We start from the raw sequence: 15100 nt of genomic DNA on the forward strand, positions 1-15100 counted from the left end.
TCAAATATTTACAAAAATGTGAGGGGTGTACATGTATATTTGTTTGTTTGTTTGTTTGTTTGTTTGTTTGTTTAACCTGTGTTGTGTTTGCAATGGTTTTATATCCATGAGTATTTTTGCAAATTTTTTGAACAAAATATCAAAAGTTGAAACAATAAAGACAATTTTTTTTATATATAGCCTTCTTTGCTCATATTTACCAAGGGTGCCAATATTAGTGGAGGGCACTGTAGATGTGAAGTTACTTAAATAATGATATAACAAAAAATATAGGCATGTTCTGTAGTTTGCATGATTGCCTGAAACTTAAATAATTTATTAGCCATGGTATTCTGAAACCTGTTTATTCATTTACTTCATACCTATTTCATACATATTTCTTTTGTTATCTATACAATATTTTTTCGTTCTATTAACCATAATTAATTATTAGTTATTTTAACAAAAATTTAATTCAGACTCTCTTGTTTATCGAGAGGCATCGAGAGGGCTCTTTCTCAGCCTGGTCCAGATGTGGTGGTCTGTGATGAGGGCCACCGCATTAAGAACTGGCATGCCAGCACCTCACAGGCTCTGAAGGGCATTGGGACACGGCGGCGGCTAGTGCTGACTGGTTACCCACTGCAAAACAACTTGTATGAGTACTGGTGCATGGTGGACTTTGTGCGTCCCGGCTTCCTGGGCACACGGCCTGAGTTCAGCAACATGTTTGTGCGGCCCATCCTGAATGGCCAGTGTGTGGACAGCACACCTGAAGATGTACAGCTCATGCGCTACCGCAGCCATGTGCTACACAATCTGTTGGAAGGCTTTGTACAAAGGTGAATTAATTATTTGCCTAGGCAGCAACGTTGCAATATACATTACTATGAATGCATGCTATTATAAAAGCCAGGGAAGGTACAGAACAATTACCGGAGAGATGTACCTAATAACGTTGTCAAATACATGAGTTCCTAAGATGAAGACCACTAGGTTGGTGGTGCTAATTCTGTGATATGTGTGTTTGTTGTTTTATAGATGTGGACATGATGTGCTATGCTCCCAGCTGCCACAGAAGCAGGAGCATGTAATTTTGGTGCGTCTGACGGCACTGCAGCGCGCACTCTATGTTGAATTCATGAATCGCTTTAGAGAGGCTGGAAATACTGGCTGGCTTAGCCTTAACCCACTTAAAGCCTTCTGTGTCTGCTGCAAAGTGAGCAGTGTTTTATTTTTTTTAAGAATAATGTTTGTTTACCCCATCCAGGGTGTACCTCACTTTGTGCCTGATGCTCTCTGGGATAGGCTCCAGGTTCCCCACGACCCTGTAGGATAAGCGGTATAGAAAATGGATGGATGTTTGTTTATTTTTGCATCATGTCTGTGTGTTTATGTATGGATAGATCTGGAACCACCCTGACATACTGTTTGAGGCACTTGAAAGGGAAAATATGGCCAGTGAGCAGGATCTGGACCTGGATGACATCACTGCTAGCAGTACTCATTGCTCAGCCAATCAGAGCTCGAAACCCTGTGAATCAAGCAGCAATCAAGGAGAACTGACTCTAAGTCGGCTGCAGGAGAAATCCAGTCAGGTTATTACATATGAATGGGTAAGTTTTATGCATTATACAGTAGGGTCTGAAAGTCTGAGGCTACTATGAGTTGTAAAAATTAATAATAATAAACAAAATTAATCGTAGGGGTGTGACATTTCTGTTGGGTTTGGGTTTTGCTCTCTGTTTTTGGTAAGCGAGTTAAGGGAAGCTAATTGTTTTTTTAGGTAAGTTAGTTGCTCTAAAACAGTGTTTTTTGTTTGTTATTTTGACCTTGGTCCACCCTGAAGTTTGTCCCAGTTTCATGGTGTGTCCAGATCTTCTTTAAAACGTGATATTCTGTAAATATCACAATATATATCACCTTTTTGAGCTTACTCTTGTGTGTCTCATTCCTGTCTATACTTACCAACAAAAGTACCCTTGCCTTTACTTATGCTGTGCGATCTAACCCTAGACTGGATCATAACATTTGGCAACTTGTATTTCTTAAACAAGATTATACCATTCTTTACTACTAATGGTCACAAAGTGATATGATACCAGTCATCAATTGAGAAGAGATGACAGTAATTCACACTGTAAATTTATTAGCAGACATGTTATCATTTGTATGAAATATATATGATGTCAGACAATTTTAAAATGAAGCAAATGGTGTGAAAAAATATTGCAAACATTACAATTTTTGTTGCAGGTTTGTATTTATGAAAAAAAAACCTTTTTTGTTTATAATCATTGAAACTGTTTCTCAGTGGTGGACTCAGCCTTTGGGCCTATATTATATCCTATACAGTCATGGAAAAAAGACAATACACCCTCCTTCAATTCTATGTTTTTATTTAGAATTCTCTGAGTACATTTTGATCTATGGAAAAGACATCAGTAAATAGAATTGGAAATTGACAGAGAGTCGGATCACATGCTGCACTGACATTCCCAGTCATCTTCTGAATCTAGCGAATCTAGAATCAAAGGTGTCATGTTCTAAGTTGTTTAACACATCTAGATGAAAAGATCAGGAAATGAATGCTAAAAATCTGATCTATTGTTTCATATTCATCTATTGATCTCATACTCAAATGTCTTATGTCTTATACTCACTGTATAGCAAAAATAAAAAAGAATTGGCCTTGCTGTTCCAATACTTTCAGAGAGGACTGTATACAGACAGGTGACAAATTAAAGGAAAACCCTGTAGCCACATTTTGTTGTAGAGGGTATTTTGTTGCTTTGATTTGGGTCCACTTGTCTCATTACAGGGAAGGAGCACTGCAAATCAGTACAAAGTTCTTCTCACTAATCTCACTAAACATTTATTTCCTGATGGGAGTGGTCTCTTCCAGAATGACACTTCCAGAATGGTGTTTAATCCCCTCCAGTTTAGTTCCAGTAAACTGCAAAATCTATGCCAAGACCCAGTGTTCACTTTTTTTATTACTCCTTCAATTTGTCACTTATCTATGCACTAATGCACAAACTGGATCTAGTGTTGCCACCATCCCCACTATTATTTGTAATATACAGTGTTATTCTTATAATGATGTTTAAAAAAAGGTATTTGAATGGCATAAATAATGAATGGAGAGCTAACTCATTCTAATGTTTTACTTAGGCAAAAGACATCATGGCAGGCTATAAGAAAGGCATCTTAGAAAATTCAGCTAAGATGGTCCTGTTTTTTCACATTATTGAGGAAAGCGTCATGAGTGGAGACAAGGTCTTGGTTTTCAGGTACACACGTATACTACAAATAGTAGTGATCCTTTGCTTCATCTCTCTGTGCTTCTCTCTTACTCATTCACACACACTAACTCTCTACAGTCAGAGTCTGTCCACGCTTACAGTCATTGAAGAATTTCTGGTCAAGAGAACGATGCCTGACTATAGCGGAAGTGGTGTGAAGCAGACCTGGGTCCGCAATGTCAACTACTATAGTAAGCTTCTATAGTTATTATTATTAATATTATTATTATTAATAATAATAATAATAATCATAATAGTTTCATGGTCCTTCTTCTTATTCTTCTTGTTGTTGTTGTTATTATTATTATTATGCTGTTGTTAGTGGTGGAGGTTCAGTTGTTATATGCATTACTGTGCAAAGGCTTTAGGCATTCAAAAAAATGTACGCAAATTTTGTAAGAACAAAGAGAACACAGATATTCTTATCACAAATGTGACATATATAAGTTCCTCCTTAGTATAATAACAGAAATACATTGTGTATGTGAAAGAGATAATGATTTTAAATTCTTTTTCAGGGCTGGATGGAAGCACCTCAGTTTCAGAGCGAGAAAGGCTTATAAACCAGTTTAATGATGTGACAAATAATTCTGCTCGGCTTTTTCTGCTGTCCACCAGGTATGATTCACACATACTCTCACCTCACTACCAACATCTATGATCCTCTGCTTCTTCTTGTCTCCAATAACCTTTGCATCATATTTCACACATATCTCTAGTTGTGTGTGTAACAGTGGTTCTATGAACCATAGATAAGCACAAGGGACAGTGAGAATCACCTTGATACCTTCTTATGTGTGCGAGTATGCATGCCAAAACTTTTAAACATGAAGTGATGTATGACTTAGTATATGCAATAAATAATCTTGTCTTATAGCCATATTTCCCTGGATCAATTTTGCTGAGTTCTTACAGGGTTGGAATCAGTTTTGAATGACAACAAGGCTGATGTACAGTACATGCCATTGTCTCAGAACCAGTAAGAAGAAATTGAGTGCCAATGGACTGCCCTCAATTCCAGCTATTCGATGTTTTCTAGTTTTACACCAGGGGTCCACAGACCCCGTGTGGTGACACACTGCTTTGTGTACACACCCACACCCAGTCCTTATGGGAAATGTCTGTGGTGAACATATCTCTCCCAAGAGGACCCCTTCCATTAGAAAAGCCTTGTGTCTCCAGCAAATTAAATATAAAATCCACCACATGACAGGATAGGTAGTGTTCTTGGTGAATCTAGTCTAATGCCAATGCATTGTATGGCCTGCTCCTATGTTACAGTGCTCTTTTTTGAATTCCCTGTGTGGCAGGGTAGATATTGTTCTTGGTGAATCTAGTGCATTATATGGCCTGCTCCTGTGTTACAGAGCTCTTTTTTTAATTCCCTGTGTAGTTGAGTGCTGTAATGTGTACGAGTGGACATGTCCCACATGGTCTGCTCCTTGTGGTGGCACATAGGAGCCAGTTGTCCAAGTATATCAATATTAGAGATGCACCAATGTATTGGCCGATAATCGGTATTGGCCAATAAAGGCTATTTTTCCCTCTATCGCCTGATGGTTTAAAGACATCCAATGATCAAGGCCAATTATATCCTTTCAATCAAAAGAGGGTGGGAAAACACATCGATTTCGTGCTGTGTGTAAAGATGTCTCTTGTGTGGAATGATGACAAAACTGCAGTTTGTAACCTCTGTACTGCTAAAAATTTTACACTGGAAGTGAGCAGCAGTTAAGCAGAACTTTCGGCATAGAGTCAAATACCCCCCCAACAGCGCTGCCCACTCGCCCATGCACTGAATTAAAGGGCCAGTACACCGTTGAAAGATTTAAAGGAAGCTATACAAAAAAGTATATATTACACAGAAAAATACATTTGTAGAGTACTATATTTCATATGCAGTTAATGTTAATATAAAAAAGTTTATATTATATACTACCAGTTTGATGTTCAGTGATGACATAACATAGAAGTGCTTTTGTTTGTGGCGAGTGAATGTGAGTCTAACCGGAGGTTTTTTTTTTAGAATTCAGTCAATTAATTCTGTTAATATGAATTAGTAACATTCAATAAGTTAAGAAATCTTACTTTAATCTTCAGAATTTAGTTAATTTCCATCCATCTTCTATACCGCTTATCCTTTTCAGGGTGACCGGGAATCTGGAGCCTATCCCAGGGAGCATCGGACACAAGGCGGGGTACACCCTGGACAGGGTGCCAAAATTTAGTTAATGTGTTAATGTTAATTTGAGTAATGTGTTTTCTGTTTATGAGACCAGTTACTATGCAACAACTTGTTGAAATGGAGAGAATAAAGTTTTTATTTGCATTTATTACAGAATTCTTTTAAATTAATCATTATTAATTTATAAGAAGGCATAAAAGACAGAACTGAAATCGACAGAAATCGGCCGATATCACTCCGAATAATCGGTTATCAGTATCCGCTGAGAAATTTTGTATCGGTGCATCTCTAAGCAATATCCTGATGCCACTGTCAGAAACGAGGCCAGTTGTATACATCTTAAAAACAAACTCATGGCACTATAAAGAAACCAAAGTGTAGAACTTTCCACAGAATTTTACTCTCGCTGAAGAGAGCGTGTATAAAGAAATCACAGATGAGATAAGAGGAGGCTATTCCCGAGCATTGTTAAACAGGAAACCTGCAGCTCCAACCGTAGTCGCAAGCTGCTAAGAGGATAGCTCCATATGGTGTACATGTGTTCCGATGTGAACAAGGAAACAAGAAAGGGATATATGGCTCTATGACAGCTGCATTTATTGCAAATACTGCATCATACATCATGACTATTTTGAAAGGTCTTGGCATGCATGCACAGTAGCCAGGTGATACTCACCACCACTGGCACAGGTTGAAATAGAATCTCCACTTATTGTTATGTATGTGTGCGTATGTGTTTCACTAGGGCTGGCTGTCTTGGTGTGAACTTGATTGGTGCCAATCGTGTGGTGGTGTTCGATGCCTCTTGGAATCCATGCCATGATGCTCAAGCTGTGTGCCGTGTTTATCGCTATGGGCAGCGCAAGCCATGCCACATCTACAGACTTGTGTCTGACTTTACCTTGGAAAAGAAAATCTATGACCGGCAGATCTCCAAACAGGGAATGTCTGGTAAGATTTTAGAACGAGCTTTAAGCTTGGTATATAATATTATCATAATTCAATTCAATTCAATTTTATTTGTATAGCGCTTTTTACAATAGACATTGTCTCAAAGCAGCTTTACAGAAATATCAACATGGTATACAGATATTAAAGGTGCGAATTTATCCCAACTGAGCAAGCCACTGAGTGGCGACGGTGGCAAGGAAAAACTCCCTAAGATGTTTTAAGAGGAAGAAACCTTGAGAGGAACCCGACTCAGAAGGGAACCCATCCTCATCTGGGTAACAACAGTTAGTGTGAAAAAGTTCATTATGGATTTATATGAAGTCTGTATGGCGTTAGGAGCAGCCGTAGTCCCAGCAGTCTGGAATTAAAGGAGATTTGAGCTCCATCCAGAGGCAGAAAGGATCTGGATCTCTAGTATCTCCATAAATTCGTGTGGGGCTCGGCGAAAGGAGAGAGGGAGAAAAAAGATAATTATGACTGCGAAGTAGTAGAACAGAATCTAGTCAGGGTAGGCTTGAGTAAACAAATACGTTTTAAGCTTAGACTTAAACACTGAGACTGTGTCTGAGTCCCGAACACTAATAGGAAGACTGTTCCATAACTGTGGGGCTCTATAAGAGAAAGCTCTTCCCCCTGCTGTAGCCTTCACTATTCGAGGTACCGTCAAATAGCCTGCATCTTTTGACCTAAGTAGGCGTGGCGGATCATATAAAACCAAAAGGTCGCTTAGATATTGTGGCACGAGACCATTTAGTGCTTTATAGGTTAATAAAAGTATTTTATAATTAATGCGAGATTTTACTGGGAGCCAATGCAGTATTGATAATATCGGTGTGATATGGTCGTATCTTCTAGTTCTAGTTAGGACTCTAGCACCTGCATTCTGGACTAACTGGAGCTTATTTATATTCCTACTGGAACATCCAGACAGTATGGCATTACAGTAATCTAATCTAGAGGTGACAAATGCATGAACTAGTATTTCCGCATCATGTAGTGACAATATGTTTCTTATTTTAGAAATATTTCTGAGATGAAAGAAGGCTATCCTAGTAATATTATCTACATGAGCATCAAATGATAGGCTGGAGTCAATAATCACTCCAAGGTCTTTAACTGCGGTACATGATGAAACAGAAAGACCATCCAGAGTAACCATGTGATTAGAAAGAATACTTCTAGCTACACGTGGGCCTAATAAAAGTATTTCTGTTTTATCAGAATTAAGTAGAAGGGAGTTAATTAACATCCAATGTCTAATGTCCTTTACACAATAATAATAATAATAATAGTGTGTTGCAGTGGGTAGCATTGCTGCCTCACAGCTCCAAGGTCCCCAGTTTGAGCTTGAGCTCAAGTTACTGTCTGTGTGGAGTTTTGCATTTCTCCCTGTGTTTTCTTGGGCTTCCTGTTGGTTCTCTGGTTTGTTCACACTGTCAAAGATAAGGCAGGTTGGCAGATCAGCTATTCAAAATTGCCCATAGGTGTGAATGACTGTGTGAATACATAGTGCACTGCAATGAACTGGCATCCCATCTGCGGTCAATTCTCTTGCCTTGTGCTGCGATTGCGATCCATTGTGACCTTGACCAGGAAAAAACAGTTATTGATGATGAATGAATGAATGAATGAATTATTGTGAGAAAAGTACAGTGATTAAGCTAATCTGTAATTGTAATTGGTTTACATGATTTATTTGTAAACAGTGATAAGTGGGGAAATGCAAATGATATGAAATAGCTATGATAATAATAATCAGCATCAACAGCATTGAATGATTTTGTCTAGGAGTTGGTGATTGTTTGTTATACATTATCTCTGTTTTGCAAGCAAAATAGGTAATGCGGTAATGCAAACTCTATTGTATATGTATAGTCCATTGCTTGCATTATTCTTGTATATAATTATGTGTGTGGGCTGTGGTTATGGTTACAATATAGTGAACTGACATTTGAGATAGGTAAATTCATATGAAGTTGACACAGTGGAGTATTTTGTTGTGCATTAGTGAATTGGTTTGCTCAGGTATTTTTGTTAATCATGTCAACATATTAATATGAGACAATTTATGGACCTTGATGTTGTAGTTTTAATATAGCATGTAAATTAACCGTCATGTTCTATTTAAAATTTAGATATGGATGACTATTGGGATTTTCCCTATCACTGGTGTGGGCCCAGTTACGAGTGTAAAGAAACATGCCATGTGGTCATATGACAGCGATTACAATAATCTTTTTGTTCCCTATTGCTTACCCAACTTATCACCTTTCTCTTTCTCATTCTCTTAGATCGTGTGATAGATGACTTGAATCCTGTTCTGACATTCACACGCCGGGAGGTGGAGTCTCTCTTGAACCTTGTGGAAGAGGAGCCTGATCCATTAGACTCTGCCTATCTACTCCACCCTCAGGAAAACATGGAGACAGTCCTCAGGAAAGCCTGTATGAGATACCCTCACCTTATAACCAAGGTAACACTACCACAGCTGCACACACATTTCCATGCACATAAATACAAATATGGCTCACTTAGGAATGCCGGAAGTTTATTTTGTACTTTCCTTTAGCAACCCTTTAACCATGAGTCCTTACTGATGGACCGACAAGACCTCAAACTTACAAAGGAGGAGAAGCAAGCAGCTAAGAAGAGCTATGAGAATGAGAAGAGAGCATCAGTGCCCTACACACGTCCATCATATGCACACTACTACCCAGCTAGTGACCAAAGCCTTACCAACATCCCTGCCTTCAGCCAGAGAAACTGGTGAGGGTTAATGCATTTCTCTTACAAAATAGTAATGTTTTCTCTAATTCATTAATATTTATTTAACTATAGTTTGTGCCTAGCATTGAGCAAAGACAATCACAATATTCCCATTTGAGAGTTTTTGTATGCAATGATTTAAACAAACAATTTCTTTCAATGTTTTGGATGGAGAAACTCAGGATGGGCAGTTGTCAATATCTATAAATAAACTATAAATAATTAAATAAAGGAACTAATATGGTATTCAGAAACATAATTCATTAAATCAGTTTGTTTAGCAAGATATCCAACCTTTCTTAATACCCCTTTGTAAATTAGGAGGCCTCCCTCACAGCTGGAGGATAAACCAGCTGCCAGTATTCACCTGGCACAGACAACCCTAACACCAACAGTGCACAAAAAGGAAGGCCAGAAGGAAAGTCAGGTTTCTGCCCCCTCTGTGAAATTAGGCCCCAAATCTGCTCTCAATTTTCCAGTCACCTACCTACAGAAAGCAGGAGTCTTTGTACAGAAGACTGTCACTACTACAGGTGTGTATATTCACAAATTAATTAATATATTGTACAATTTCATAAGCAGTACACTTTTCAATATTTTTAGGTGGTCTCTGAAGTGGACAACTTTAATGTTGTTGTTTTTTTTATTATGGTGGATGAAATGCAATATTATGTTTTCTACAATCACAAAATACTGAAAAAAAAATACCATTTTACCAATTTATCTTCCCTCATGCTCAGATATTGTGATTCCTGGTGCAAACAATTTGTCAGAGACAAAGACCAAGATAAGTGCAGGCGAAAGCATCCACATCATCAGAGGAACTAAAGGTAACAACTCCTCACTACACCCTCTCTCAGCGATAAGAGAATAGATTCTCTATCTGAATATCTGTCCCTTGTTATTCTCTTTATCTTACAAATTTGATTGTCCATATATTCACGTGTCTTTATATGCCTCATTTCCAGGAACCTACATTCGGACATCGGATGGAAGAATCTTTGCCATCCGTGCTGTGAGAAAATCCAGACAAAGTGAAGAGAGTACAGACACAAAGAAAGGTATCAGGTCATCTTATTTTCTGCCTATAGTTGTATCTCTGTTGCTTCACTTGTATTATTAGAAGACAGACAAGAGTATTCAATTATAAATAACTCCTTAATTTTTGATCCCTGTCACAATATTTATTGAACATTTTCTCATTCTCTTATAGACATGCCACCCTCACTGGAGAACTCCATAAGTAAGAGCACGAGTGGTAGTCTGTCCCCTGATAACATGCCAAAAGTCTTAACTCCCAAAGCCATGACTCGACCTCTCTCCCCAGATACACCAGAAATTCTGAGTGAGCTTCAGCGTTACACCAAAGTGCCACCTCTGCCTCCCTCAGGAGTGGCCAATCCAGAGACAGCCTCAGAAAAGGGAGTTATGATTCTGCCTCAAACCAATATTGCCTCACCAGACAATGATGTGCCACTGGACCTAAGGGGCACAAAGCGCAAATCCACATCACCACCTGCCAATGAATATTCGTCCAAGCAGCAAACTCCAGAACAAAGAGGTTCTGTTCCACCTTCTGGACAGAATTATCCATTCACAGGTACTTACGGCTTAAATTCTCCCATCAACCCTGGTGTAAACCACGCCCTTCTGAGCTCACTCAACTCTATGTGGTCACCCTACTTCCAACCTCATGTTCCTATGGTTGAGCACCAACTCATGTTCCAGATCTCTCCAGATACCTACAACCTTAGAAATACAGCTTTGCCCAGCTCCTCCCCAACATCCTCCAGCATCACCTCTAGTACTACAGCAACTTCATCCTCCTCTATTTCAGTTTCTTCATCATGCTTGATGAGCCATGAAGTACCTGGGACGTTTGTGCCGACATTTCTGTCACAATATGGGCAACCATTGGGTATGTACCCATCCATGCTAATGACTCAAGGGATTCCAGGACAGGCAGGATCTAGCATCCTGCCCCAGTACGTGTCCTCTGGCCCACAAGGTGGTGCTAATGAGTCTTGTCTCGTCACAGACAATAGAGCACCGAGAGCTGAGGATAACAGTCATATTTGCGACAATCATGATGATGTAATTGCAATGATGGACCAGTAAGAGAAGACCCATGTTGCAGAATGTGGAAATTTTTGTTTGATTATGAGAACCAACAATTTGATTTTACAAGATGGACTACAAATGTGGACAAATTGTGGAAAAAATCCTTATCCTTAAACAGAAATTTGAAAAAAGTATTCAAATAAGTCTTTGGGGATAATGAACTATGGACTTTCGTCCAGCTACTGTACATGTTGAGATTAAACAAAACCTGTTTGGGAATCCGAGAGGTTTCATCTGAAGAAGTTTAGATGTTATTTATCAAATGATGGTATAATTTGATAATTAACCTGACCTAAGTAAGTTAGTAAGTGACACTCAAATAAATGTTCAAATAAACAGTCATGTAAAAAAAAAAAATACACCTCATTGGCTTTTTTGACATATTTGGACAAGCAAACATTTGATCATCTTTGAAACCGTGCCTATTAATAAAGTTTATATACATGGAAATTAGCTTTTTCAATCTTTTCTTCAAATGCAATAGGTGTGATATTCTTCTGTGGAAAAAGTAAGTATACCCTTGACCTCAGAAGCTAGTATTTCCCACTTTAGCAGAAATAACTTCTTGTAGGCATTTTGCATAATTGTCCACCAGTCTCTGACATCAGCTTGATGGAATTTTTGACCACTCCTCCATGCAGTATTCTTTCAGTTGCAAGATGTTTGAGGGTTTTCTTGCATGTACTGCCCATTTCAAATCCCCCTACAACATTTCAATGGGATTCAAATCCAGGCTTTGACTAGACCATTCCATAACCCTCCCATTTCTTCTTTTTGAGTCATTCCTTGGTGGATTTGCTAGTGTGCTTAGGATCATTATTCAATTGAAAGTTCCACTTTTGGTTCAACTTCAACTTTCGGACAGATGGCCTCACATTAACTTCAAGCACTTTTTGATATGATGCTGAATTCATAGGTTAATCAATCAGTGAATGCAAGCTGTCCAGTCCCTGAGGCAGTGAAGCATCCCCAAATCATAACATTTCCACCACTGTGCTTCAAAGTTTGTATGAGGCTCTTATTCTTAAAAGCTGTCTTTGGTCAGTGCCAAACATGTCTGCTGTTACTGTGCACAAACAACTCTATCTTTGCTTCGTCTGTCCCGACACATTATTCCAAAAGGCCTGGTCTTTGCCTATATGCTCATTGGCAAACTGTAGTCTTGCTTTAATGTTCTTTTTAGACAGCAAAGGCTTTTTCCTGGCACGCTTGCCAAGCAGGTCAAATTTGTGCAATCTCTTTCTGATAGTAGAAGCATGCACTTTGACACCAACAGTTGCAAGACTTACTAGCAGATCCTGTGATGAAATTTTTGGGTTCTTGGAGAGTTTTTTTTTGCATCAGACAGTCTGCTTTTGGGCTGAATTTGCTGGGACGGCCAGTCCTGGACAAATTGGCAGTCGTTTGAAATCTGCACTATTTGTAGATTATTTTCCTTACAGTGGAATGATGTATTTCAAATAATTTGTAGATCTTTTTAAATTCCTTTCCAGACTCATAGGCATCCACAACCTTTTTTCTGAAGGCCTTACAGAACTCTTTAGATCTTGACATGATGACACCACACCTCAATAGCAAAGGGAACACCAGACACTATATATGAGACAGTATAAATAAGACAGATTCCACCTGCACTCCCTAAGCAGGTTCTAATCACTGACACCCAATCTTGAACACCTGATTCTAATTTTATGGATTTGAAGGTGTGATAAATGTAGGGGTGTCGTTACTTTTTCCATGTGACTGAACTGGTTCAGTGTTTTTTTGTTAATTTGAAATGTGAAAATGACTACAAAATGTACATTTTAGTTGTCATTTCATAGTGTATCAACGTTATTAATAGGCACTGTTTCAAAAAGGATCAAATGTTTGCTTGTCCAAATATTAAAGAAAGGGAAAAAGCCAACCATACCGGTGTACTTATTTTTTCACATGACTGTAAGTGATTTGTTTGACATATTACCTATATTTTCATCAAAATATAATTTCTCCATATATATATATATATATATATACTTATATATATATATATATATATATATACTTTTTCCACCATTGGCCTTGAGGAATCTTGCACAGGCCTTGTTGCATCTTGCACAGGCTTTAGAGATGGACATTAGACCGAAGGCCACATTCATTGACTACATGACATACTAACACACTCTCTTTGTAAAACATGTCCAGTGATGTCAACTGATTTTGTGAACATTTTAAACATTTTTAAGACTGGTCACAAGCAGGTGAGCTCTTGCTGCATATGGGGAGGAGCTATTTCCTAAATGGGTTGTATTAAAATCGCATGACACTGAGCTCACATGAATGAACATGTGTATGCTTAAACTCTGATGCCTTGTTCTGCTGGCTCACTGAATGTAGTGGTGGGGGCAAATGGTTCAGGAGCATGTGTTCTCCAAATTTCAGCCTGTAGTCCTGCTTAAGTTTAAACATGAAACCATTGCCTAGGCTACACACATGTGGGACATGAGTTTGTTCATTTTTTAAAATACATTTTGCACTGCCTGTCTGCTCAACCATTTGTTGTCTTTTTTCTGTAATGATGCACTAATGTGCAAAAATTATCAAAGAAAATCAATTGTTTTGTTTAAAGTACCAAAATTTGGTTTCCCTCTGCCAAAATATTTTCAGTTAATCAGATCCGCCAGATTTCATCACATCTTTTATTACCTGGGGAAATGGAAAAGATATGATTGGTAACTGTTGTTTCCATTTCCAAAAATATGAAGAGATTTGATCTAGTCAAATTTACTGGCATAACATTTTACACCAAATAAGAATACTACAAAAGTGGTACAGTATGATGTGTAATGCTAACACCATCTTACCTCATTTTAATATTTGTATGTGGCATTTCCTGTTGTGTTTACAAACATCATGGTCCTGCTCACTTGTTTCCCACACTGTTTCCCTTTTGGCCATTTTGGCATAAACATTCACAGTTTTAATCTAATTAGACAGTGGTTCAGGAAATTGTATCTTATTATGTGGTCATTCTTTTCATTTGTGCTAATTGTTACACTTTACATGTTCTATACCTTTCTATTCCTTGTTCAAAAATATATCAAATTAATTTATTATATTGATACATATTTATTCATTGTATTTTTATTTTATAAGTTTTTGTATGAGGGGTTTGTGTTCTCACAGTCAAATGATTGAAGAAGTGCGTGTGTGTGTCTGTCTGTAAGTGAAAACATATTTGCAACTTGACTGAAGCATGTGAAGCTTACTGGCCATTGATCCAAGGTTTGTTATGATCAGCTTAGCTTAAATTAAGTTTTTCGAATGGCCCAGTATTCCACTTTCTTTGCTTATTACTCCTGACTTGAGGTATTTTAATTCTAGAATAAGTTTAGTGTAGGGGAAGATATTTGTTTAATAAGGAAAAACACCTTCTGGTTTGATGTATAACCTAATGAAAGCACTCCACTGACATAAAACTGAAACTGGTTGTTCAAATTTCTCTATGTAGTTTTCTTTTTAGGATTGTAAATAAAAAAATATATATAATGCTTTAAGAATGGTAATACATGACTGTGTACTTGTGCAAAACAGTACTAGCTTGTACTTTATTAATAGAGAACAGCACATATGTATTTTTTTATCTTGTTTTTGAAGTTTGCTTCAAATGAAGAAACATGTATGAAGTTCATTATATTATATAAAAGCCTAACTATAGACTATTAATAACGGGATATAAATAGAACATAAGTGCTATAGAATTACTGTTAACTCAAACAACTAGATGAATTTCCCTTCTCATAAAGCTTCAGTT

General features: G+C 37.8%; 1 protein-coding gene across 10 annotated transcripts in view; it reads left to right on the top strand.

The window, feature by feature from the left end:
- Positions 1-14846, top strand: part of LOC108265714 (helicase ARIP4) — a 64644-nt gene extending 49798 nt beyond the window's left edge. For 8 of the 10 annotated variants that reach the window (XM_053680208.1, XM_053680205.1, XM_053680204.1 and 5 more), the window contains 13 exons: positions 479-821; positions 1021-1198; positions 1386-1595; positions 3154-3272; positions 3363-3475; positions 3803-3902; positions 6215-6420; positions 8712-8893; positions 8990-9186; positions 9508-9719; positions 9927-10016; positions 10155-10247; positions 10400-14846. In XM_053680208.1, coding sequence (XP_053536183.1) covers positions 479-821; positions 1021-1198; positions 1386-1595; positions 3154-3272; positions 3363-3475; positions 3803-3902; positions 6215-6420; positions 8712-8893; positions 8990-9186; positions 9508-9719; positions 9927-10016; positions 10155-10247; positions 10400-11304 — 2948 coding nt within the window. In that variant the 3' untranslated portion in view covers positions 11305-14846. The remainder of the gene's footprint in view (positions 1-478; positions 822-1020; positions 1199-1385; positions 1596-3153; positions 3273-3362; positions 3476-3802; positions 3903-6214; positions 6421-8711; positions 8894-8989; positions 9187-9507; positions 9720-9926; positions 10017-10154; positions 10248-10399) is intronic. The other 2 variants (XM_053680206.1, XM_053680207.1) reach the window with 2 other exon arrangements.
- The last annotated feature ends 254 nt before the right edge of the window (positions 14847-15100 follow it).

This window comes from Ictalurus punctatus, chromosome 5, assembly GCF_001660625.3.
Source record: "Ictalurus punctatus breed USDA103 chromosome 5, Coco_2.0, whole genome shotgun sequence".
NCBI lineage: Eukaryota > Metazoa > Chordata > Actinopteri > Siluriformes > Ictaluridae > Ictalurus > Ictalurus punctatus.